This window comes from Rosa rugosa, chromosome 7 (assembly GCF_958449725.1).
Source record: "Rosa rugosa chromosome 7, drRosRugo1.1, whole genome shotgun sequence".
In the NCBI taxonomy this organism is placed as follows: Eukaryota; Viridiplantae; Streptophyta; class Magnoliopsida; order Rosales; family Rosaceae; genus Rosa; species Rosa rugosa.
In genome coordinates this window covers 13,579,767-13,607,070 of record NC_084826.1, presented here as the reverse complement: position 1 = coordinate 13,607,070, position 27,304 = coordinate 13,579,767, and the positions used below count along the sequence as shown (strand labels likewise).

At 38.7% G+C, this 27,304-nt stretch overlaps 2 protein-coding genes across 2 annotated transcripts; both read left to right on the top strand.

Moving 5' to 3' along the window:
- The first annotated feature begins 209 nt into the window (after window positions 1-209).
- On the top strand, window positions 210-2,334 carry LOC133721259 (heavy metal-associated isoprenylated plant protein 6-like). The gene is made up of 5 exons (XM_062147824.1): window positions 210-369; window positions 486-636; window positions 862-1,127; window positions 1,250-1,328; window positions 1,505-2,334. Exons 1-5 carry the CDS (start codon window positions 361-363, stop codon window positions 2,053-2,055), a joined length of 1,056 nt encoding a protein of 351 aa, XP_062003808.1. The 5' UTR covers window positions 210-360; the 3' UTR covers window positions 2,056-2,334.
- A 19,837-nt stretch (window positions 2,335-22,171) lies between these two features.
- Window positions 22,172-23,322, top strand: LOC133721278 (uncharacterized). The gene is made up of 2 exons (XM_062147848.1): window positions 22,172-22,520; window positions 22,775-23,322. The coding sequence occupies exons 1-2, from the start codon at window positions 22,239-22,241 to the stop codon at window positions 23,039-23,041; spliced, it is 549 nt and encodes a 182-aa protein (XP_062003832.1). The 5' UTR covers window positions 22,172-22,238; the 3' UTR covers window positions 23,042-23,322.
- The last annotated feature ends 3,982 nt before the right edge of the window (window positions 23,323-27,304 follow it).

Below are 27,304 nucleotides of genomic sequence, written 5' to 3'. Positions count from 1 at the left end.
AAAAAAATTCAATTTTAACACATAGGAGTCTAGTCACAGTTAGCTGACTTGTCACGGTGCCGTCGTTTCCCGACAACCATTAGTCCAACTCGACGGCATTTCCACTCAAAGCCCATTTTTCTTATTATTAAGCCCCAGATACTACTCCATACCAGCCCATCTACGCTGACCATCATCATTAAATAAAAACATACATGATACACATCCATACATACATAACATCATAGCCACCGACTTACATTCTCTCACCCTATATATCTTCCCAACCCCCTCTTCATTTTCATTCCTCCAATTTACTCCAACAACCATAACCAAAAACCTGAAAGGTCTTACAGTTGTGTCTAGAAAGATCCTATCACAATGGGCGAGGTTAGTGTCCTATACCACAGTCTAAACCTCCGACGCAGATTTTTGTGTCGTATTTTGGTTCCTTCAATTTTGATTCTGTGTTTTAGTATTGACGACGGTGTTTTGATTTGTCGCAGAAAGTGGAAGGTGCGAAGAATGAGGGCGAGAAGAAGGCCGCCGACGCCGGAAAGAAGGTCGACGGCGGCTCTCCCACTGTCGTTTTTAAGACCGACATGCATTGCGAGGGATGCGCCAAGAAAATCAAACGAGCTGTCAAAAACTTCCCTGGTATGAATCCATTTCTCAGATCAGATTTTCATTTCTGAGGATTTAACACGGAAAATCCAAGTTTATGGAAATTTTTACCGTCGAAAATTGACCTTGGTGGTCCAATTCGTAGAGTTAGACCATGAATATCAATTAATTCGTGATCAGATTTCATTTTTGACTTTAATGGCACACATTGTGTCAATGGGAGTTACAATTGCTTACCAAACACGTTGATGGTTTTAGGTGTTGAACAAGTGAAGACAGATGCCGGAGCCAACAAACTGACGGTGACCGGGAAAGTGGACGCCGCCGCTCTGAAGGCGAAACTCGAGGAGAGGATTAGGAAGAAGGTCGACCTCGTCTCTCCTCAGCCGGCCAAAAAGGAAGGAGGCGGTGAAGGAGGAGGAGACAAGAAGAAGGCGGAGGAAAAGTCCGAAAAGCCCTCGGAGAAGAAAGCCGAAGAGAAAAAGCCAGCCGATAAGCCCAAAGAGAAGGAGGCCCCCAAAGAGGTAAAAATTATAATCAATTCATTTCTAACGTGTACCACGTGGCGTTCGTCCAGTCAACCCGCGTTGAATTTTTCGTTGCGAACTAGGTATCTAACTTCGTCTTCTTTGTTGGGTGGTTTCAGAGCACGGTCGCTTTGAAGATCCGGTTGCATTGCGAGGGTTGCATCCAGAAGATGCGCAGTAAAATCTTGAAGTTCAAAGGTGAATTTTTCATTTCTTTCTTTTCATTAATTAAAACAAGTTTCGTTTGGTACGTTGGATTAATTTAATTAATCAAGAATGACGCGATCAAATTTAAACAAATGATTCTTCAAAATTAGTCAAAGTCAGTGTTGTTTCGGTCATTTCAGTTCACTAACGAAGAAGTTTGGTCGCAGGTGTTAGTACGGTGGCCTTCGACATGGCCAAAGATCTGGTCACGGTGGTGGGCACGATGGACACCAAAGCGCTAGTTCCCTATCTGTCGGAGAAGTTCAAGAGACCGGTCGACGTGATCGCGCCGGCGAAGAAGGACGACGGCGCCGGAGCCAAGAAAGATGATAAGAAAGCAGCTGCCGGAGGCGGCGAGAAGAAAGATGGAGGTGGTGACAAGAAGGAAGAAAAGAAAGAGGGAAAGAAGGAAGCTGCCCCCGGAGGCGGTGGAGGCGAGAAGAAGGAGGAGAAGAAAGAAGCTGCTGCTGCCGGCGGCGGTGGAGGTGCGATGGTGAACAAAATGGAGCATTCCGGCTACCCTTACGCGGCGTCGACGTCGTACTGGTACGACCCCGGACACGTTTACAACCACAACAAGTTTGTGATGGAGGCTCAGGAGCACCAGGCGCATGTTAGCCAAGGGTACGGGAACTACAACTACGCAACGCCCATGGAGCACTACCCGGCGCCGCAGATGTTCAGCGACGAGAACCCCAACGGTTGTTCGGTGATGTGAGTGATCAGCGGCCGGCGGTGGTTGATGACAATGAAGTTGAGGGCCAAATAGGAATTTCAAAAACAAAATGTATATAATAAGGACAGTATATAAGAGAGGAAATACAAGGGTTATGTACGACTACGAGTAGTGACAGTGGTGGAATTTTGGTGTTACGGTTTAGGGTGTCATAGAGATAGACCGACCGGCCGGCCGGCCAGCTGGTTAGCCGGTTCAGATGTTGGTGTGGTTGTTGTTGGTTCAATTCAAATCTTCAATATGATTAAATTTTCCACTTAATTCCTCTTTATTTTCATTTATGATTAATTAATACTAAATCTTATCGTTTAATCATGAAACCGGTGGGTTGATGTTGTAGTTTGGGGCATAAACGAGGCCACGTGGGTCTATTGTTGATTTTTAATTAGCTTAATTAGGGCGGGGATTTGGAAGGTTTTGTGATGTGGTTAAGCTTGTGCTCTATGCATGTATATATTAACCTAATTAATTTCCATGTAATTAAGAAAGGAAGTGACGCTACTTGGCTTTGTTGCAACAGGTGGGGTTATTTGGTGGGACTCTTATTTGGTAGAGTAGTTCCTTTCGCAATTTCGATTTGGAAAATGCTTTTGCTTTGTAAAGGGGAAAAGAGACTCCTACGATTTACTAGTTTTTTTTTTTTTTTTTTTTTGTGACTTTGTCAGTGGGAACCCACAGACTTCCTAGTCTATAACATTAACGGATGTTCATCATAAATGCAGCAGCAAATTATAATCCATACTAAAACCCACACTCCAAATTATTGTTAATTACTATTCAATAAATAGTGTTCAGATGCTTTTGCCTCTTTATATAGAAAGAAAAAAAAATGTGAGACATTTATTAGAAGGGCAGACATGGAAAAAATAGAATTAGTTATTCAATGTAATAAATATTGAGTTTAAAGTGATAGTGGAATCCACATGTCATTTGTTGAGTGGGGAAGGTTGAAAGGAAAAGGTATAAGGGGAATGTAGCTAGCATTCCTCTTGCAAGATTTACCTCTCTCTCTCGCATTTCTGCGGGGGCTTAACAAATAACAACACTAGTATATAATATATATAATAACTCAGTTTTTATTAATGAATAGCAATAAAAATTATTACTTACGTAAACTCTCATTTTCTTATAGATGGTAATTACAAAATCTAAAAATATATACAAAATTCAAAAACATATACAAAGTTACAAACGCTTATCATATTGAGTAATCAAAGACATCATTTTTACCTCCCTACTTAATCAGCGAGCTTTTGCTTCTTCTTTTTGTCCTCCATGATTTTCTAATGGTACTACAAGCTACGACCAAAAGATGATAATAGTACGTAGTACAAGTAGGCGAAGGTAGTTAGCACGTCTATAATTTTACCCACATATATAATCGGTGATTTTGTCAATTAGTTAGTTATCAATCCTATCTAACCATGTGGTCGAAATTAGTAGTTTGAACTTTGAAAAATAATATATAAGATACTACTCTAGAACAATATATATCATTATCTCCCAATGTTGATCGATGCGTCGACTTTACATACATGGTTTTTAAATATGTAGTACGTATTAGCTTTTCTTTTTGTTGGCATGCAAAAATGAATCAACTAGAAAAGGTGGTAGGTGCGTACGTAGGCCAATATTACATATATCTATTTCAAATATATATTCCCTTTTCGCCTTGCATATTCATAACACTAAGTGGGATTAGTTGGGAGCTGGGGCCTAAATGTGGTAATAATCTTCATGATAACAATATGAGCAGTTAGTAATATATGGTTACATCACGAAGATTGTAAAATAGTGTACATGTTCGGAAATCAAAATTACTGTAATTTTTCAAATGTATGTAGATTATTTTATTTTCTATCACCTAACAACCGAAAAAAATAACAATATTCCTTTGTAAATCGAATTCAAGTATTCTCACTTGTAAAACGAAGAATGTTATTGAATAAATAATAGCCAACAAGTGTACGTAGATGATTATGAAATGCTTATTGAAGTGAATTATGCAAAACTAGAATATCGATATACATTAATCAGTATGTGGATGGAGGGCAAAGCTAGCTCATAAAGTAGAGAGAAAAATGCACCATCAGTCCCTTAATGCTGGTGCACCGACCAATTTGATACTCAAACTCACAAAGTTATCAATGTAATACCTGGAGTCTTATATTGTCATCAACAACATACTTCTGTCAAATTTCCGTGATGATTCCGTTAACAAGTTCACGTGGCAAGCATGTGGAGAAAAAAATAAGAGCTAACATGTCTTTTTACCCCAAATGATGACCTAATCAGTTTTTTCTTATTCTTTTTCTTTTTTATTTTATTTTTTATTGACAGAAAAAGCTAATAGCATTAAAACATCATAGATCGGGTTGAAATATAGATCCGGTAATCTTTAGTCGTCGAGCATTGGGGATGGAGTGGGAATGAAGGATGAACTGGATCGGAGTTGCAGATCAAGTTTTCGCCGGTGAGGGAGGGCCCAGATCCGAAATAGGTGATATCGGGTGATAGGTGCTTTGCCGTGGGATCGGAGATCTCTTGTGATATGAGGTTAGATAGAATCTCCGGCCGACTGTTGGTGATTGGCAACTGGTGGCTAATTGGTGGAGGTGATTGGAGACAGTGTTAATTTTAGCCTTTTTTGTTAATTTTGGTTTGGTTATGTTTATATATTCTTTATTTGGGTTGTTTGAATATCATCTCGAATAATTTAAAGAAGAAAAAGAAAAGAAATAAACGTCACTCGCAAATTATAGCACGTCATATTATAGCAGAGAAGCCAAGTCCTTCCTCTTTCTCTTCCTCAGCAGCTGGTCTGGTCTCCCAAATCAATCCATGAAAGCCCAGAAGAAGATCTTCGAACTCTGATACCATTCATAACTACTCTGAACACTAAATTTCCGGTTTTCATTAAAATGGATTTGGAGGAGGAGGAGAAGGAGGAAGTTGTGGCAGTTGATGCGTCTCTTGAAGTAAACATGGGCGATTCAGAAGGAGATGCCAAGAAATTCTATACTGACTATGCCAGGCGGGTCGTTTTTTTTGTCCGTGTTATGCAGCGTCGTCGAGGTATTGTTGGGAGAACTCTTGCCCGTCGGCTTGGGTGTAACAAACAAGGTTTTTCTCCCAACCATAAGGGGAATCTTGGACGTGAAAAAAAGCCCAGAGTTAGTGCACGAGAAGGTTGCAACGCGACAATCTTGGTGAAGGTGGATAAATCTGGAAAATGGTAGTTACAAGATTTGTAAAGGATCATAATCATCCTCTCATTGTTACTCCCAATGAGTTTAGCACAGCGAGCAACAAGGATAAGAATAGCACAGCGGGTTTGGTTTGTGAATCATTGGAAATTAACGAAATTTGGAATCAAACTCCATCACCCATGAATGTACAGTGTATGTTAGAATTGGTTTCTCTTGTCCCCCCTGTATTCGACAGTTTCATTAATTAAGGCCTAAGGGCAGCCACACTGGCCCTTCTTAAAAAAAAAAAGGTCCTTTTATTTAGCATCTTGATTCGAATTGTGGCCTTTTTGTTTGAAATCAATTGTTGGTAGAAATTGAGGGTCATTTTAGTTCTTTTATCTTTTTATAGGGCCCACTTGCTTGACACATCACTTTTTTTACAGAACAATTCTTAGGTTCACCTCTAAGGTGAATGAGCATATTCACCCTCTCTTGCGATTAACGCATAATAACTTTATAATTTTCTAATCCAACCGTTCATGTTATATAACGTAATACAAAGATTAGCTTTGTAAAAAATCAATCAAATTGAAGACCTTTTAGTTTTCATAGAAATGAATGTATATGGACGGCTCATCATAGTAGTAGTAAGTGTTGTTAGAACCATTCATTTGTTTGATTCAATTAGATAATTAAACGATTTCCGATTCGATTGATTTTTTTACAGAAATGATCTTTAAAGCTAGGATAATTTAATATATAGATCGTTTGATTATAAATTTATTAAGTAAAAATATGTTAATCGACAACGGGGGTGAACCCAAAAATTGTCTTTTTTTAACATCTTCGTTATGGAAATTTGACAGAAGTATATCATTGATAGCATTATAATTGTTCATGCATCACATTGGTAGCATTGTGAGTTTCGGTATCAAATTGACTTGTGCCTAAAAATTGTCCTTTTTAACATCTTCGTTATGGAAATTTGACAGAAGTATATCATTGATAGCATTATAATTGTTCATGCATCACATTGATAGCATTGTGAGTTTCGGTATCAAATTGACTTGTGCACAAGAATTAAGGATGCATTTTTTTAAAAGTAAATGACGTTGTAGTGGTTCAGTTTAAGCCGTAATTCCGTCAGCTTAGTTGTGAGTTGTGACGACCTCTTCTCATATTGATTAACATCTTTATTGACCTTTAAGACTTCCCAATAGCTGCACATAACCACAATCCTTAACAATCTTACCTATGCAAGCCCGAAACACCATGAATATATGGCATGGCTCTTCATTAGAGTTAATGATCATGAGCACGCGGCAACTTAACGCATGGTTTGTAATTTAAAATATGAATCTGTCAATATTAAGTATATCAAATTCAGAATCTTTTTATTTTTTTAATAAGAAACCTTCTTCGTTTTGTGACATACATAGCTACCTTGTGTAAACGTCAAAAATGTTGAAAATCGATCAAGTAATACGCACGAAACTAGTTATTGTATAATCAAATAAATAATTTATGTAACAAATGAAAACTCAAATGGCCACGAAACACTAATGATGAATGGCCTAGCCACATGTCATAGAATTTTTTTTATAATTGTGCTCTATTATTATTGAATCTATATTGAAATTAGTCTATTTACATTATTGTTCTATGTCGTTAAATTTAAATCAAATCTCAACTGAATATAAACTATGAACATGAGTATTTCTTGACTAGCTGATCGACTTGATTTATGACCCGATCGAATAATAGTAGTAAGAAATTCAAAAGCTAGCTAGTTTTCTCATTTTTGCTGTTGGAGAATAATTAGTCGACTACGTGGGTTTGACAAGACTCATTACCGCCAAAAAGCTAGCTATCAAGCCACGAATGTAAAGAGCCTTTACTAGAGACAATGTTTCTTAAAGCTAAAAAAAGCAGTCATCCATTTTCGTTTCTTAAAGCTAGTAACATCAAGATCACACTATTTTAAAGCATCGATCCGAAATCATTTTTCTGGTTGATTGCAACTCGTGGATGATTGAATCAAAGAAGGTGCAAATAAAAAAGGACAAAATTTGATTATAAAGAAATGTAAAGGAGACGTGAAGTTAGGTGGTGTTATACTTAATTTTCTTGTTGTTTCTTTTTTTTTTGGCAAGCACTTAATTTTCTTCGTTGGAAGAGGACGAAGGTGCAGCCAATCATTTTGGGGATAAGAGTTCTGGTTAATTACGTATCTACATGCAATCATGCATGCCTCTTGCTTCTTGCTTCTTGCCGGTGATCGATCACTGTACATTAAAGTGTTTGATAGTGATCCAAAAAAAAAAAAATTGTGTATGATAAGGATGGCCAGCTGGGTGAACAATGAACAAAATATATCACACAAACATATATACATATATATCCTGAGTTATAAAAATATGTAAATGTCTACACATACATGTCTTCATTTTAAATTATATTTATTTTTGTTTTCGTCTTGCAAGTGTTTTGCCTTTTCTCTATTAATTTGATTTTTGTATAACTATTATTTTTATTTTCTCGAGTTGCGTTCTGATTAGGGATAACAATGACTATCTTTAAGCTTAAGGATTATTATGGGCTGATAGACTGGATTTTCATAAATTTACAGGTAGGAGATACTCTTCTACGAGATGATCTCAAGTGTTTATGAAGCTCCTTGGACTATTGGAGGGTCTCTTCTATTTTTAAGGATATTAGCATCTTAGAATTAAGTTCACAAGCATTTTCTTTCAGCACACTTTCACGGGGCCAACTGAAAATGTTGAACAATATGTAAGAGCAACTCCAACAGTTTCCTTATAATTTCTTCATTATAGGAAAGCAAAAGTCAAAACTTTAGCCTATTTTTCTTCTCCAACTCCAACAGATTTTATATTTTATAGCAATATCTAAAATCTCCATAATTCTTCCTTAAAATTTTAGATATTGCTGTAAATTTAGAGAATTTTATTTTCTCTTTTCTCACTATCCCTAAAAGAGGGATAGTTATAGGAAATCTGTTAGTGCAAAAAATGCTCATTTATCCCTAAAATAGAAAGAAAAAAATCAAAATATGGGGAAGCTGTTGGAATTGTTCTAACTAATTAACTCAGATTATATCGATCACAATTATAGTATGCCATGGTGGAGTTTGCAGCTGTTATTGATGACATACAGGAGGCATTAAGTGCCCAAACAGAGGTGCGAATCAGTTTTGCACCTAGAACATGTAATGTAGTTGCTCATAGGTTGGCTAGTTTGGCCTTTGAAGACAACTATAGTGCCATATGGGCTGATGTACCCCCGGATTGCCTTATAGATGTCCTAAAATCTGATTGTACTATGCTTAATTTGCTGGATGATTCTTGGCTACGCCGGGCGAAACCTACGCCTTCAACGTTCGTTAACGGAGGGGCATTCACGTCAATTCCATGTCAATGGTAAATGAGTTTTAACCGAGCCACCTCCTTCTCACGTGCCGTTCAATGGGCCTCATCTTCTTCGTCAAAAACCTCTTGTTTTATCGAAAACGCGAAGAACCCGAGTAGAACTCTCTCTACTGGCAGCTTCCCGAGGTCTTCCCGGTGGCAAGTGGTTCAAATTGAATAAGACCTCGACACCGGTTTGTACAACCGTCGACTGGAGGAGGAGATTCGAAGTTCGAAAGCGTCGAGTTTTTTCCGGCGAATGTTCTGCAAATTCCAGATGCTCGATCCGTTTCTTGTTCGCCACGGTACCAACTCGCTTCGTCTGGGTCTTCCAGCTGCGCCGCTCAATTTCGCCATTGAAGCTCGTCGCTGGTACTCTTCCTTCCAATCTCAATCTGCGCCAGTTTGTAATGTCGTACATTTTTGGGGTTTTTTTCAATCTCGGTTCGATTTGCATGTTTTTTCAGTTTTGGTAGTCACGGATATTGAGATTTTTTCTTTTTGTGTTGTTGAATTAGGGAGTTCATACTTGGGGCGATTTGGATGAAGGCTTCGGGTTTCAGCTGATCCATGAGAGGCTGCATTGTTGAATTGTGGATGAAGAAAAAGATGAATGTTTAGAGTTGGGAATTGCATCACCGAATGGGAATGGAAATGGGAATGGGAATGGGGTTGTGGAAATGATTTGTAAATCTGATAGAGAAGGAGAGAAATCACTATGTTGACGCAGAAGGTCAGAATCATATGATTAATATCGCCATAATCCAAATAGATCTTGAGTCGCTTTCTTGCCCAGAACGAATCGAAAAGACCCCAAGTGATCAATTAGGTTTGAGCAAAGATTATCTGTGGGTTCTGCTGCTTCTGCATTAGTTCATTTATATGATTCAAGGAAAGCCCTCGTTTTTTTACCGTAACGACTTGGATAATGGCAGTTAAGTCCCATTTAAATTGTGTGGAGAGAGAGACGCCAGCAAGGCAGGCCCCACTTAGGCGTACGCTACGCCGGCGTAGCCCAGACGCACCCTGCTTTGCTAACTGCAATCAATTAATAAAGATAATTCCCTTATTCAAAAAAAATTATAATTGGTGTGATAACGTACTCTTCTACTCGAATATATATATATATATATATATATATATATATATATATATATATAATTTTAAGAGAACCTTGTATTAGATCTCTTGTAATTTTATATTCATATTTCAAGTTTATAACACTCATGCATGGAGTTGAAACTTGAAAGTCTCACTATAAATTATTAGGAATCCACCATTAACAATAAAGACAAGAATAATGTAGATGGTTGGACGATGGTGTTGCATTTTGTTAATGAGAGTGAGACGGGCTACATCATCATCATCATCACAGTCTTATTCCCTAATTATATCGTTATTTTTTTTAATTAATTAAGAGGCACAACCGCATTATCATTTTCGTATTTTTGTTTCTCATGGAAAATTACAAAAGTATACACATTGAGATTTTACATTAGGGTTTTTGTCCATTTACCTCATTTCTAGAGATTTTTTTCCCACTTACTCCATTAAGTTTTTTTAATTCCCTTTTATCCAAAACTCTCTAAGGAGGTCTTCCCTAATACCGTATTAAGTTTTTTTTTTTTTTTAATACCATTTTACCTTCATCCCTTTGTTACTTAGAGAGAGAGAGAGAGAAAATGGAAGAGAGAGAAACTATAGGAGACTTCGTCGGAGCCGGTCGCCGGAATCAGGCCAACTTTCGCCGGATTCAGACCAATTTTAGCCGGAGTCCGGTCACCGGTCGCCGGAATCCGATCACTAACCGCTACCCACAGGAATTTTTTGAAAACCTCTATTGCCCCCAATAGATTTCTATTACCTCCCAATAGAGGGGCAATATACGTCTATTTTAATAAATAATAAATAATTATAAATAAAGGATTACTTGGTCAAAAGTCAGAAGTCAAAGTCAAAGGTCAAAAGTCAACTCCGAGAGTTTACCAGGGTTGACCGACCTCGTAAAACATAAGGATCGACTCAACTTTGGTCACTCGGATTGGCGAAAGTTTAGCGGAGCGATAAGGACATTTTCCTTTTTAAGAAAGAAGTTAGTTTCCCAAATTGGTAAAGGTTGAAAGAAATAATTAATGGTCTCATTGAAATAAAAAGGATTAGTATGCGCGATTACTTTAAAGTTGATCATGATGTTTACCTGGATAATTACTTACCAACTAAGTAATGGTTTAGGAAACACGATCGTTAAGGAAGCTTAAGCGGAAAGCATCAGAGTGTGGAGTACGCCAACATTTTCCAGGTAGGGTGAGCTGTCCCTTCCTTGTTAGAGGCTTTTCGTTATATGTGGAATGCTCTAGCATAATATGATGTTGCCTGCAAGTATGTTTTTGGTTGTTCATTAGTCGATGCCTCGTGATACGTGTGTTTTCAGAACTGATAATTGTTGATTGCGAAAATCGAGGCTAGACTTGCATGTTGAGATACTGTACCCTCTGTATGTTTGTGTTTGTGACCTGAAAGTGAATGGGACCTAGACGCGTAGATTCCTAGGGATCCCACGGTGTCGATAACCGTGAACCTCCGGAGGGGGCTGTGCTCCTATGTTTGTCAAGGAAAGGTAAATACAGACAGTGAACCAGTCATAGGAGACTCAGAGCCAGGAAATGGACACTTTCGCTACTTGTAGTCATAAGAACTACAGAGTAGTTGGCTGGTTCTCATACTCAGGACGAACCAGGTCGGTCATTGATTTATTTTACTTTAGCCTGAAGGTAAGTATCTCGGAGCTCCAAATTGTGTGAAGCATGCTGCATATGATTTCTTGAAACGAAACAACTTTGATTGTTTTTGTGGTTGCATTTGTTTTACTCGATTTTACAAATGCGCGCAACCTATATTCTAGTAGCTATGTTTTATCTATTAGTTTTCAAACCTAACTAAGGTTGGGTCGGCCCCTATTGGGCTAGCGAGGACGAAATGCTCACCCCTACATTTCAGGTTACAACGAGGTCATTCCGGACGATTTGGATTAGAAGTGGGTCGTTGGCCGAGTCCGTGTGTTGCTGTTCCTGTTGCTTGAAGCTCTTCCTTTTGGTATTCTATCAATTTACTTGCTTTTCTTTCCATGTTGAACTCTGTGAGGTCCGCCTACCTGGGAGCGCGCCTCACCCCTTTGTTTTATTGTTGTTGTTGAACTCCTTTCATTTCGGTTATGATGTAAGCCCTAAGGCGCCACAGTGCACTTGCCACTTTATTTTTAAGCATGTCCAGACTTGTTATTTTACATGTTGGGTTGTTGATTTAAAGTCTTTTCTTAAAAGTTTGCTTCGTCCCCATTTGCCCAAAATTTGCATTTTCAACAAGCCTTGTAGTATTAAGTTGGTAGGTCTACAGTACGTCTACGACGTATCGAGCTCCTATTGGCTTAATATTACGGCGCTGTGGTATACCCATTCGGGTCGCCACATGCCCCCCAAATAGACATATATTGCCCCCAATAGTCTATTGCCCACTCATACAAGTCTATTGCCCCCCAGTAGAGGGGCAATAAACCTTTATTGCCCCCAATAGAACTTTCAGTCACCGGAATGAGAACTAATCTTCCTAAAATTAGACAAATAAAACTTTGATTAAAGAAAAAAATGAAGAGATTATATCAATTCAAAACGTCTATTGCCCTCCAATAGATGTCTATTACCCCTAATAGACATTCAAAACTTTTTTTTTTCTTTTTCTTTCCTTCTGTCCCATTACTTAAAAAAAAATCATCTGATTTGGGCACCCACACATCTTCTCCCTTTTGTGAAGTCGTGAAGACGTGCCATCGCAGCTTGCTCCGGCTTCTTCCCGTCGGCCCCACCGCAGGTCGCCCAGCCTTAGCCCTCCGCTTATCACCTCCCTCTACGATCAATCCCCGCCTGCCACGTCCCCAGCCTCACTCTCGCTCCTTCGTCGCCTCTAAATCACAGAGGATCAAACCTCTCCTTGGCCACTGTTGTAAAGGCGTCCTCTACTCTAGTTTCTCAGATGCAGCATTGAGGTCGAATTGGAAAGCACCGTCGAGCCTCGAGGAGGTAGTCGGATCCAGCGGTGATTTGGCTCCTTAGAATCAGAAGTTGAGGTCCGATTCGTCGTCGCCGATGAAGCCAAGTTCGGTCTCGTCGCCGATGGAGTGTAAATCGGCTCACCGACGCCTCAGTGCTTGTGCCAACACTCCTGCAAATTTGAGAGAGAGAGAGAGAGAGAGAGAGAGAACGTTTCAAATAGGAGGAGAGAGAGAGAACGTTTCAAATAGGAGGAGAGAGAGATAGATGACATATGGGTAGTTTATTAATTTGATTGAGGGTAAAATTGTCTTTTTATGTTAAATTATGTAACTGGGAATAAAAATCTGTTGTTGGGGTAAGTGGGATAATTTTTGCTTATTTTGGTGCTTTAGGTCAAGGACCATTTACATTAATCTACAATAACACCACAAAGTCAAGGAATTTTTTTTTTCTCGGTGGGGGTGTTATTATTGGGGAAATTATCATTTACCCAATTTTAGCTTAAAAATTGCACACTTGCTCCACTAAGAGTTTTTTAACCCCATTTACCCAAAACACTCTAAGGGATTATTTCCCTATTACCCAATTAATTCTTTTTTTATTTTTTTTATTTTTTTTTGGACTTTTTTGCCCTCTCCTTCTTTCTCACTTAGAGAGAGAAGTCGTTGGATACCTTGCCGGACTCCGGTGACTAGTGGCCGGCCGCGGACTCCGGTGACCGGAATCCGGCAATTGGTCCCTAATTATACCCAGTAACCATATTATTGCCCCCAGTAATCATATTATTGCCCCCCAATAATCATATTATTGCCCCCCAATAATCATATTATTGCCCCCCAATAATCATATTATTGCCTCCCAAAAATCACATTATTGCCTCCAATAATCATATTATTGCCGTCCAGTGAATTGTATGAACTCCCAAAACCAAAATGAATACACTACAGACACAATTGATCAATTTATAATCATATTATTGCCTCCTAATAATCATATTATTGCCCCAATAATCATATTATTACCCTCTAATAATCATATTATTGCCCTCAAGTGAACCAAAATGAATACATTACAGATACAAAAAAAAAAAAAAAATCCTCCTCGCCTGCAGCAGCCTGCATCCCAGCCCACTACCTTCCCAGCCTTGCCGCCTGCGGGCACAGCAGCATCCCACCCCCCTCCACCCACCGCTGCTGCAATAGAATTTCAGAGAATTTGGGATATGGCCAAGCAACAGACAATTTCCAAAGCTTGAATTTCTCAAACCCAGACCAAATCCGAAGCCCACTAGCAACACAAGCCGGACCGGTTTCTCCCCGGTCCGAGATCGCGAACCGAGTGTTCGACTCCGGGATCGTCGTCTCCAAGTGCTTCGTCGTCTTCGCTACTCGACTCCGGCCGCCGCGCACCTACTAGGTCTAATTGAAGAATCCTGAAGATCGTCTCTTTGCCGCCGACGAGCCAACCATGATTCGAACTGTGCAGCAAAATCGATCCAGAACATAGCGTCCCCCTCCCTGCCCCGGTGATTAAGCGTCGACGCGATCCGGTGCAGCATCGATGCCTGAGTGAACAAGGACGGGGGAGAGAGAGAGAGAGAGAGAGAGAGAGAGAGAGAGAGAGAGATCGGTGAGGGGGGAAGAGAGAGAAAATAGATCGGAGAGAGAGGGAGTCTGAGAGAGAGAGAGAGAGATGTAATTTATTGATTAAAATAGGGGCAAAACTGTCTATGGATGTTAGATCGGGTAAATGGGGTTAAAAAACTCTTAGTGGAGTAAGTGGGCAATTTTTAGGTTAAAATTGGGTAAGTGGTCACGGCCCCTATTTCTTTTACCCTGTTCCAGCCAAAACACAACCAGAATCTACTTAGTCAAACAAGAAAAAATGCAACTATTTTAAATATGGCCGGATGATTCAAAGATGTCAATTTCCTCCAAGACAAGCGGAGAAGTGTTGCAGGTACATCAGCGCTTATAGTTAAATAGGTAAGCTAAGTTAAATAGGTACAAGAAGATCAATTTTATAATCTCTGTTTGTATATATATATATATATCATAGAAAGACAAGAGCATGGCAACTGCCATTGAACTCATATATAGTCGTTTTGGTAAACACCACACAAGCTAGCTAGCTCTGTCGCCTTGATCGATCAGCTCTTTCAACATGAAGTGCTGGACATCTTGTTTTGTTGATCATCAACAAGAATAAATGGATGGCTACCTCTTCTTTCCAACAAATCCGATTGTTTTTTCCGTAGAACATTTTCCTCAAGAATTAATTATATACTAGTTTAAGGAAAAATAGAAGGTTTACAAATTGACGTTTTTAGACCATAAGAAACCCTTAGAATATTGAGGATTGATTTGGATGTGTAAACTCATTAGATCCAAGTGTATTGGGGGAAGGAAAAAAAAAGTGTAATTTTTTTTTTTGAGAAGAAGAAGAAAAAAAAAAGTGTATTGGGGGAAGAAATGGAAGCTAATTAAGTTTCAATTTTTGTACAATCAAATTAGAAGTTAGTCTCAGATCTTCCTTTTAATATAAACTCATTATATCCGGTGTAATTTTACCGATCAAACAGAGCCCTAATGGTGGAGTACAAACCTCGAGTAAAAATAAAATAAAGGGCTAAATACTAGTTAGTACCCTGTGGTTTAGGTCCAAAATCAATTCAGTCCCTGGACTTCTAATTTCATCAAAAACACCCATGCACTTTCAATTTTGATCTAATAGGTCTAATTCGTTAATATTCTGTTATGGGTTCAAGTTATAGTTGAATTATTTGTTGAAAAACTATTTATTTTTAATAGTAGGACTCACTCCTAAATTGACTATGCAGACCACCTCGACACCACATCATAAAACATATGCCATCTATGAGCCACGTTAACAAGTTAAATAACTTAATTGTCGGAAAACTAACAAATTGGACCTATTAGATTAAAATTGAAAGTGCAGGGGTGTTTTTGATGAAATTAGAAGTTCAGGGACTGAATTGATTTTGGACCTAAACCACAGGGTAGTAATTTGTATTTAGCCTTAAAATAAACAAACAAACTAGAAGAAGGGTGCATGAGACAAAAGACCTTTTCATCATCATAATCGAACTAATAATATGTATAACTTCAAGATCGTTTCAAATTATTTCGTTTGTCTACGGATTTCAATCTAGGACTTGAACCACAACAATAAGTAAATGAAAAACTAGGGTAAAAATTCAGTTAAACAAATTAAGAGAGAAAAATAACTCAAGACCATGTTTGGTAGTTTTCTTATAAGGACATTTTCTTTTGAATTCATTTGAGGCCCTCGAGTGCTATTGCGTACTAGTTCACTTATGAACCCTTCAAAATTTGCTTGAAATCCCACTAGTCTAAGCAGGAGCAGATCGAGCCTGAAATTTCTCTTAAGAGGGCTCTACTAGCTTGTAATATAGAAATTGTAAAGGACCTGCCCCCGAGCCTTCTGTAGTTCTGTCATTGCCTGAAGGGTGGACACAACTTCTTAGCTAGCCAAGAGTTACTCATTTTCAAAAAGGTCCCCCTTTTGGCATACTCCCCCTTTTGGTTGGGTTAAGATTAATTCAGATGGCGCTTGGAAAAGGTCCTCCAACCTGGGGGGTTATGGGGCTGTTTTTCGTGACTATAGGGGGAATTTTCTTGGTGCTTTTTCTTCAAATCTTGACATCCCTAGCTCGGTTGCAGCTGAGGTCATGGCAGTTATTAAGGCCATTGAGTTAGCATGGGTCCGTGATTGGAAGCATATATGGCTAGAAGTGGATTCTTCCATTATTCTTCATTTTCTTCGCTCTCCTCTTTTGGTGCCATGGCAACTTAGAGTAGAGTGGATGAATTGCTTGCACCGCATTTCTCAGATGCATTTCCGGTCCTCACATATCTTTCGTGAAGGTAACAGAGTTGCTGACATCTTGGCAAATCATGGTACTACTTTAACAAGCTTAGTTTGGTGGGACGTGACTTCTCCATTCATTGTTTTGACTTGCAATAGTGACTGTTTAGGTCTTCCACAATTTCGTTTTCGTTAGCTAGTTGTTCTTTAATGTTTGGGGTGTTCTGCTATGGAGGTCTTGGCTTCGTCCCCCTATTTTTGTATCTATTTTTTCTTTATTAACATGGGGTGGTAAGGAGGTTTCTTTGCCTCTCTTATCCCTCTTTTTGAGCCAAAAAAAAAAAAATACTTCTTAGGAGTAACAATAGTGCTAACATTAGGCTTGACAATGAACAAGCTCAATTGGTGGGTCTCTTCTACTTACCAAGCTAGGAGAGGCTCAGAGCGGAATCTAGGCGAGGAGGAGGTAGGATCAGCAAAAGCGGTTTATGCCGTTGGGGAGGAGTCAACACAATGGTTGCCCTAAGAATGTTATGAATAAAGAGGGGTTCGTATCTTGTGCTTGGAATACATTGCTGACTAATGCTCCGATCAGATACAAAAGCAAAATCCCTAATCGATGGAACCATGTTGGGTTGCTTGTTATAAATATTGTAAACTAGGAATGCAAGATCAAACATTAGTACGTTCACCAGTGTAGTATTTTAGATGTGTGACAAAAGATTTGGTAATCATGGGGACAAGAATGAATTTGGTAAACTTGTAATGTGGGTTTTGATCATCGTGTATCACCTTCACTAATCTAACCATACCGTAGTACCGTTTACTATGTCTTCTTTTAACAACTTGGTTCAGCAGTCTTTAATTAGCTAATTCAATATCATCAGCTAGCTATATGGGTAGTTACTAAACTAGAGGCAACCGCCGTAATTGAAAAAGTGAATGGTAGAAGAAGAATGACATCATACATCCAGAAGTTATCAACTGCCACCCAAAAGTTAGTTGCTTTAAAATGGTTGAGGTACTGGACCCGACACAAATATTACAGATCTTGTCTAATTTTTTTTGTTGTCTAAGAATTAATCGCTCTAAGCCCGCCATTCATGGTGCTCTCCATGAGGTTAACTAAGAAATTTGTATTTAATTTATGTTCCTTCAATTATCACACGAGAGCGAAAAAGGAGATCGATATTCTTAATACAGAGGCATGACTCGTGCATGAGTGAACCATGCCATTCTCCTCATTGCTAATCACACGAGGGCCATCTAAACAGTTGTTTGATTGGTTGGAATCCATTGTTAAAATCAGAGGCAGAGGGCCCAAGGCCTAATTTATTCTAAAATCTTTCTTAAATGGAGCAAGTTTGTGCTTCATTATCAGTGGAGATGGATCTTCTTGGATCCAGATTCCTCAATAATCAGCCTAACTAGCTATATAGGCATTACATTACATGCATGTACGCTACCCTGTCTGATATTTTTATTACAAAATCAGGATCAATATCCTCAAAGCTAGTATCTATAAACAACAAGATTCTAGCACTATGCCAAAAATAATGCGTCCGAATCCGAAGCACAACAAAAAGCAAATGGAGGGAGATCAAACTAATTGGAGATAAATAGTCTGATAACTTAAGCAATTAGCTCCTTTAGTAGATATCTAGGAACTAAAATTACTTCAAATTTTAACAATGATTCACATGTCGCATAGTTAAGGCGTAATGAAAGTTTCGAGGTAGCAAGCTAGCTCACTCCACTAGTGACACCGAAAACTAGTATAAAAACTAATATAGGAGATAAACCTAATTTAGCAATAATACAAAGATAATGAAATTAATTGAGAATGTGATGTGTTTGGTCATTCATTTTGTCACCACCAGCACAAGTGTATAACAAAGACAAACAGGTTGGGAGGAAACAATTAGAGAGAACGAGAGGAAGGTGAGTCATGAATGAGGTCTCTCCGATTCTGACTCATTCATGACTATGACTCACAAAATATTGCTGGCCCTTTCCCAGTCGTGCCACTTAAAAGCGACGATGAAGGCTAGCATTACGGTGATGATGATGATGATGAGTCATGGCCATGTATGGATTCATGGTCATGCATCCATGTTCTGCTCAAAAGCGTCTGAAAAGGGTTAGGGTTTTTGCGATCCTGCGTGCCGGAATTTGACCCATCACCAAAATTAAGGTTAGCCCCCCCGGACAAGAAATGACTAAGAGGGTCCCACTCCACGTCAGCCTTACATGGCGCCGTGTTGGATTTTGTGTTTGCACGCCAAGCGTGGGCTTCTGGTTCATTCAAACACGTCTGTTACCACATTCGTAAGGGTTTTGACCTTCTCCTAATTGCATATGGGAAAACCAAATCATACCTGTGACTTTTTCCGGGTTGGTTTGTTTAGTTAACTTAACTAAATAAGCAGCAGACGTTTTTTCCATACCCAGTCGTTTAGGACTTTAGGGTTTTCAACTTTCAACCAAGTAGACCAGGTTTAGACAGCAACGGTTCTATTTAGAATTAGCAAGATAAAAGTGTGAGGGAAACACCGTTTCGTTTGTCTTAGCAGCCATAAGTAGTCTCTGCCCTCTAGTAGTTTTGTTCACAGTCGTTCCACTTGTTTTTTTTTTTTGGCATTCACAGTCGTTCCACTTGTTTGAAAAACCTTGTTTCTTCAATTCTAGTCTATTATATTCATTAATTCTGTAAGGTAGGAAAGAAACAAATTAATCGGAAATGAATTAGCCGCCTTTAGTCCCTATTACTTGTCTTATTCTATGAACAGAAGTTCTAGAAAGTTCATGCTAAACTCGTTTGAAGTTGGTTTTGATTTTTGAGTACATACATTTAACTCTAAATAGAACCCTAGTAATAAAAGCATGTGGGAGACAAGACCAACGTGCGCTTACTTCAGCTGTTTTTGACATTAGGAAATTGTGGATAAGCTTAATTTCTTGGTTCAATTGGAAAGAGGAAGAGTGATTTAAGAGATAAGATAAGGTTGAAATTTCTTTAAGGACACTGTTCAATTTGGGAGTAGTGTGGGTTTTCACTTTAGCTATTCTTTTTTCGGCTGTGAAAGTATAGTCTTCTCCCTTCATCATGATTCATAAAAAGACCAGGGGCTACTAGCTTTCTTTTGTGCTAGTGCATGAAAAACGACTTTTACCAACCTCTTTTGTTTGAAAAAGAGGAAAACTATCTTTTCCTGGTATCATATATTGATTCTACCTGGTAGGTACCTTTATAATACATGCAGACGTTTTAGTTTCTTCAGGCAAATTCTATTGATTTTGATCAAAAACTAATTTGGTAATTTAGTAGGCACCTTTGCTGAACTTCGCATATACTTTCTGGCGACACCGGAAGGTGTTTGTTGACTTTAATCCTATTCACTAATACGCCATCAGAAAATTATCCCGGTCCGAGTTAATTTTTATTGTTTGTACAAAAACCAAAGTTGGTGATAGTCAATTCCAACGGCCATTGAATCTAGAAGGAGTTTACGTACTGACGATAGGAAAGGAGCCTGGTTAGTGAAGCCACATCTAGGTTAATTAAGTAGGAGTTTATGTGTATATGGTAATGCATGTTGAAAAATTAGCAATCTTTTGTTTAACTTTCTCACTTAATATTCCAATTGCATGAACATTCTATCACGAGAATCAAACTATAGTGAAAACCATCCATTGGGTAATATTGAACAAGCCAATAAAAAGATCTATGATTTAATTAGTATTTTGTGAAAATATCTCCAAAAAGGAAATAGTTCGGATCATAATATTTCACTTTGAGATGAGAAGTATAATTGAAAAAGTTGAAAATGATAATGTCCAGAGAAAGTTGCATGCATGATTTGGTAATGTTTATGTTAGAATCTTACTCTACACGATGAAAAGATGCGAACGTAGATTTTAACATGTGGACTAATATTTTTCTCGACTTTTCGGTCGTAGATGCTCATTTTTGACCATCTAGATATATTTGATGTCCCTATAATTGATTTCAAATGAAATTTCACAAAAGAGACGGACCAAAAATTAAGATGGGCTTTGAACAAGAATTGCCGACACTATTTTGAAAACAAAACTGATGTTTGCAGGTACTGTTTTGAAAACGAAAGACACTGTTTGTTTTTTAGACAAGAGTTGCCAACACTAGTTTGGGTTCTTATCTATTTGCACCCACTTATGCAACTCTGAATTCTTATTGGCACTTTGCCCTCTTCCCTTCACCAAAATGCATTTCAGAACCACCCAATGGGGTTGGTCTAGTGAAAGCATGCTAGGCTGTAAGTGGGGCGGACGCTGCATGACTTCTTCTGGTAATAGGAGGTCCCTGATTCGAACCCCAACTTGTGAAAAACATCCCTTGAGGAGAGGCCATACCCAAGTTGCTCTCAGCCCCAGAGTGGTAGCTCACCCGGCCACCATTTTTGTAACCAAAAAAATGTATTTCAGAACTTGGACCCAATAGTGCAACAAAACTAATACGCCATCAGAAAATTATCTCGGCCCGAGTTAAGTTTTCTTGTTTGTATAAAAACTAAAGTTGGTGATACCGTGATAGTCAATTCCAACGGCCATTGAGTCTAGAAGGAGTCTGCGTACTGAAGATAGGAAAAGGAACCTGGTTAGTGAAGCCACATGTAGGTTGATTAATTAAGTAGGACTTTATCTGTATATGGTAATGCATGTTGAAGTATTAGCAATCTTTTGTTTTAAGTTTCTCACTTAAAGGCTTGTTTGTTGTTCTTCTAATTACACTGTGTAACATTAGGATTAGAACCGTTCATTTTTAAGATCTTTTTGAGAGACTACTTATGCAAAATATTGATCAAATTGGAGATTCTTAATATTCCAATAGCGTGAACAATCTATCACGAGAATCAAACTGTAATGAAAAGATGTATGATTTGATGTTGATTTGATTAAAGAACTAAAAAGAGGTATGATTTGATAAGTATTTTGTGAAAATTTCTCTAAAAACTAAATAGTTCGAATCATAGTACTTCACTTTAAGATCAGAAGAATAATTGAAGATGTTGAAAATGATCGCTAATGTCTGGAGAAAGTTGCATGCGTGCTTTCGTAATGTTTATGTTGGAATCTTACTCTGAAAACGATGTGTAGATTTTAACGTGCGGACTAACATGTTTCTTGACTTTCATGTTTGGGTTGTAGATACTCATTTTTAACTATCTAGTTCAAAGATAATTTCACAAAAGACGGACCAAAAATTAAGATGGGCTTTCCCAAGAACTAAAACAAAACTGACATCCGTAGTTACTGTTTTGAAAACGAAAATTTATGCCGACACTATTGTTTTTGGGACAAGAATTGCCAACACTAGTTTGGGTTCTTCTATTTTCACCCAGTCTCAATTCTTCTTGGCACTTGCCCTCTTTCCTTCACCAAAACGCATTTCATAACCAGGGCCCAATACTGCAACAAAAACTAAAGCCCTAGTTTGCCAACAAAGCCAGCGTCTCTCTGTGGCCTGGTTTTGATTTGTTTTGTTGTTTGGGGGCCTGTTTTGATTGCCCAAACAAAAGCTTAGCCAGCTCTTTCTAGAATAGAAACTACAAGGTGAAGCAAGCAATGGCTGAGCGTTCAGAAACCTCCTGAAGAATAAAACCAGAGTATAAATGCAAATGCCACTTCCACACAGTACCAGATTCCTCGCATCTTGGAACAAATGGACCCAAATCAACAATGCTGCTAGTTCTCATCTTAGATTCATCACCCATCTCACTTATCCTCACCACCATCATCTTCATCTTTCTCTTTCGTTTCGCGCTCTTCTTCTTCTACCTCGCCCTTCTCTTTCTCCTCTGCTCAGACCTCGTTCACCTCACTTTCCACCTTCTCGGATTTTCATGACCACCACACAGGCCGCCTCCGAATCCCCCCAATCCTCCACCAAAACGGTGAGTTTTCGTTGCTTTGATCAGTTTAGAGTAATGGGTTTCTGTTAATTTGTGGCTAGGGTTCAATTTTCTTCGAAACAATTTGACCTTACTTGAGCAGTATTCATAATATCTTCAAAATTAGTTATATGTATCAATATCTATCCATATTTATCGAAATTTTAATTGATGTTCGAAATTTTCATGAAGAGGGCTTGATTTGTGGTTTGCAATGTGAAATTTGGGATTTTGGGTGATGGGTTTTGGATGTGCAGGTGAGGCTTGTGATAAAGGGGAGGGTTCAGGGTGTGTTTTACAGGAACTGGACTATAGAGAATGCAACCCAATTGGGGTTGAAGGGTTGGGTGAGGAACAGGAGAGATGGGTCTGTGGAGACTCTGCTATCTGGGAATTCCGATGCGGTCCAGGAAATGGAGCAGAGGTGTCGACGAGGTCCTCCATCTGCAATGGTCACTGGGCTTGAGGTTTATCCCAGCACTGATGACCCTGGTTCTGGATTTGAGCGCAAACAAACGGTTTGATCCGTCTTTTCAGATTCAGCATCCATTTCGTATGTATAGACTTATACGGTATATAGATTGCGCTTCTAAGGTTCTGAAAGAATTGAGATCAATCACGAATTATGTGGTGTTGTTGTTCAAATAATACACCACTGGACGACTTCTTATCATTGCATATATATAGACTTATTGGGTATATAGATTGTGCTTCTAAGGTTTTGAACTTTAATAAGAATTGAGATCAATCACGAATTATGTGGTGGTGTTGTTTAAATAATACACCACTGGAGGACTTCCTATCATTGTGTTTCAACTTTCTAGTTGGATGTTGTTGTATTGATGAGTATTTTGCTTATGAAGCACTATAAGAACTAAGATGGAATAGAACAAAAATATGCATGGCACATTATGCTTGTTTTCGCTAAACCAATAAGGAATTATTGATATCAAGTGAGATTTACAGAACAGTGTGTCACTTGATAAGTTAGCTTGGGATAATGTAGAAGTTGATTGCTAGAAGTGTCTGATAAGGTGACTAGCCTGTTTGCTTTTTTATTCACCCTATTAAGTATGAGTGTGATTCTTTCCTCTTCTACTTTCTTTCCAAAATGAAATTCTTGTTCAAATGCATTCTGCATGATAAGAAAGTAACAAAATTTTGGATGGCTAATAAGTCGCAGAAGAAAATGAATGACATTCTCCTCTTTTTTTTGTCTCTCTCCCACAAGTGAACATTTAAAAATTATTACTAAGGGTGAGTAGGATATTTACCAAGGTTGAGTTAACACAGGTAAGTTTCTCCTTGAATGATTTGAACTTCATCCTGGTTTGCTAGGCTGACATCTCACTGCTTATGTTCCTTGGTTTGGAGAAACTTAGGCATTAAGGGGCCGTTTAGTTCTATAACGTCCTTAGTTAAGGAAGTTATGGATTTTGCTGGTATAACGGTCGGCAAACTGGCAAAGTGCTTAGGCATGTGATTCTTAATTATGAAATAGTTTTTGATCGGGTTGGTGGTCAATCACCATAGACATTGTAAAGAGCTAAAAGTTGCTAATGAGAAGATTAAAAGGTGAAACATTATAGTCTAGGAATGAGGTGTAGCTCTGTAAGAAGCTCATATTATGGTTTTGCAAGGATTTGCTTAGCCTGAGGTGTTTGTAGTCCAATAAATCAAAAGATTATAGGTATGGAAACAACTTGAAATCTCATTTTGCTTTCTAATGGAAAGAAATGCTGTATGAATGTTACGGCAAGCACGCTATTGGCTTTTGTACGAAGGTGATGAACAGTGACCCCGCAGATGATTTGAGGTAGACTCTTGCAGTCTGAATGCCAATCGTAGCATGCTCTAGAAAATGAAAGTTAAGCCCACCTGATATGCTTTCCCTAGTGGATTGTGGACCGTCGTATGAAAGACACATCTTTCTGGTATGCTGTGGTGATTGGGAACTTATGTTCTCACCACCACCGAAATAGGGACAATGTTGATGCAGAAGGAGCTTACACTACACACATATGTTCTACTACATTTTGATATTTTTCCCATTCATTTTGTCCTACCATTTGTGTGCGAGTCTCATCATTTATTGTGATGCAACCCGGAAGGATTCACTGAGCGTATTTTAAGTTTTGCTAGAGATGCCTAGAATGAGAGGGGCTCTTGTAATACCTAAGGAATTTGGGACTTAAAGATGTTGCTCCTCAGATTCAAAGGAGATCAAGTTTCATTCTTAAAGTAACCACATCTGCTGCTGATGTTTGTGTGATGTGGACGCCGGAGAGGCATGGTGGAGGAGCAGTTGTGGTTCACACCACTGATGGTGTACAGATCATGGAATTGGACTGTTTAAGGTCCAACTAGATAATTGGTGCATACAAAAGATGTAGTTAAGGTCCTTTTCTCATACTGGGTCACATAATCACACCTGAGAAGTGAATGTGAGAGGGATAACAGTAATCATTGCAGGTTCTGATAATTGAATGATTGAGACTAAATGTTTATGGTATGACCTCGACACCATCCACATCATCACCCCTTTTTATAGCAGGGGCTGAGTACGAAGGTACAATTACTATTACAACCAAGCTGGTTTTGTTGTTGGTGTCTACTTAATTCTGAGGGACTCAAGAATATCTGATATACGGAAAGATTGAAGGCTCGATCTTAACCTCTCATCGGACAAAAAAAAAACAATATCCATATGCGTGTGTTATTTCCACAGGTGTATAATTGATTCTTGGAGCAGATTAGATATGCAGTGGCTGGAAGAGGAAGCAGTAGGCCTTCTTTCTGAGGTACGTCTTATCCTATCATCTGTATAAAGTGCTTGTCGACCCCATTTTAACAGGCGACGAACTGACACATCAAGGAGCCAACTTGGATCCAAAGGGGTGCAATAAAACTGATCAATATGCATGTCTCCGCTTCCCTTTCAGAATTTGGGTGGAGTGTTATTAAATGATATGTAATGATAATTGATAAGTTGATGAGATTTAATCTGGTAATGTTTTCTTGCCAGAGTCTTATCTCGATCTGTTTAGTATATGAGATGAGAACGGTCCATTACATTAACTGTGAGTAGGCTATCTATTCATGAATTTACTTGGTATTTGGAGGTTGGGAAGATAAATTAAGGGGAAGGAAAGTCATAGATATAGGTGACCATGGTCAGTTGAGAGTTGAGACTTAAATTTAAGGGAAAAATTCACCAACGGTGTCTGGACACTTAGGGGACTTTCAGAATGATACCTGAACTTACAAAGTTATCAATGTGATACCTGGACTCATTTTTTCGTATCAATGTGATACCTACGGCCAATTTCTGTCACGGAGCCGTTACGGAAATTGGCCGTAGGTATCACATTGATACGAAAAAATGAGTCCAGGTATCACATTGATAACTTTGTAAGTTCAAGTATCATTCTGAAAGTCCCCTAAGTGTCCAGACACCGTTGGTGAATTTTTCCCAATTTTGCACGTGTAATGCACGTGAGTCACTTAATGAAGACAAAATGACTGATTTACCCTCAAATTCTTTCTTTTTTTTCTTTTCTTTTTTTTCTTTATTCTTCTTTCTTTCTTTCTTTCTTCTTCTTCTTTTCTGGTTTCTTCTTCCCCTGATTTGAATCATCAAGATTCAAATCATCTTGCTCGTCCGATTCCCACCGCCGATCGCCGATCAAACACCGCCGCTGCGTCTCAATCCACCTTCATGCACCACAGATGTTTCTGGGTCCCCCAACTTCAATTTGCTATAGGATTTGAAGTTGGGGGAACCAGAAACATCTGTGGTGCATGAAGGTGGATTGAGACGCAGCGGCGGTGGGAATCGGACAAGCAAGATGATTTGAATCTTGATGATTCAAATCAGGGGAAGAAGAAACCAGAAAAGAAGAAGAAGAAAGAAAGAAAGAAAGAAAGAAAAGAAAAGAAAGAAAGAATTTGAGGGTAAATCGGTCATTTTGTCTTCATTAAGTGACTCACGTGCATTGCACGTGCAAAATTGGGAAAATTTCACCAACGGTGTCTGGACACTTAGGGACTTTCAGAATGATACCTGAACTTACAAAGTTATCAATGTGATACCTGGACTCATTTTTTCGTATCAATGTCGTACCTATGACCAATTTCCGTAACGGCTCCGTGACGGAAATTGGCCGTAGGTATCACATTGATACGAAAAAATGAGTCTAGGTATCACATTGATAACTTTGTAAGTTCAGGTATCATTCTGAAAGTCCCTTAAGTGTCCAGACATCGTTGGTGAATTTTTCCCTAAATTTAATAGGTTGGAGAGAGTTAGTTGCTAATTTGTTCTGAACCTTTTTATACCAAGGAAAATTCTCTCAGAAACTGCATTCTCACAACAAGACTACTTCTAAGATTTGGATGACCTGTGGAGACAAAAAGGGATAGGTGATTCTATTTTACATGCATCTTTCTTCGAAATAAACATTTGGGCTGCCCCTAAAAAGCATCAAATGGGTGAACAAAAAACTAGGATTTTCTCTGAGGTTGAGTAAATAATGTAAATTTATTCCTGGAGAGTTGTACTCATTTGCTAGGCTCACTGCTTTAAGCTCCTTGCTGAGGTAATTATGGTTTTCTGTTGGTAAATCCCTCTGCAAAGTTTTCGACTATTAAGTTCTCTTGACTGTTATGATAACGATTGGTGCCAATATCTCAATACTGGTTAATCGGATTGGTGCCAGTATCTCAATACTGGTTAATCACCATAGACATTGTATAAGAACGACATGAACACAAGCACTATGGACATA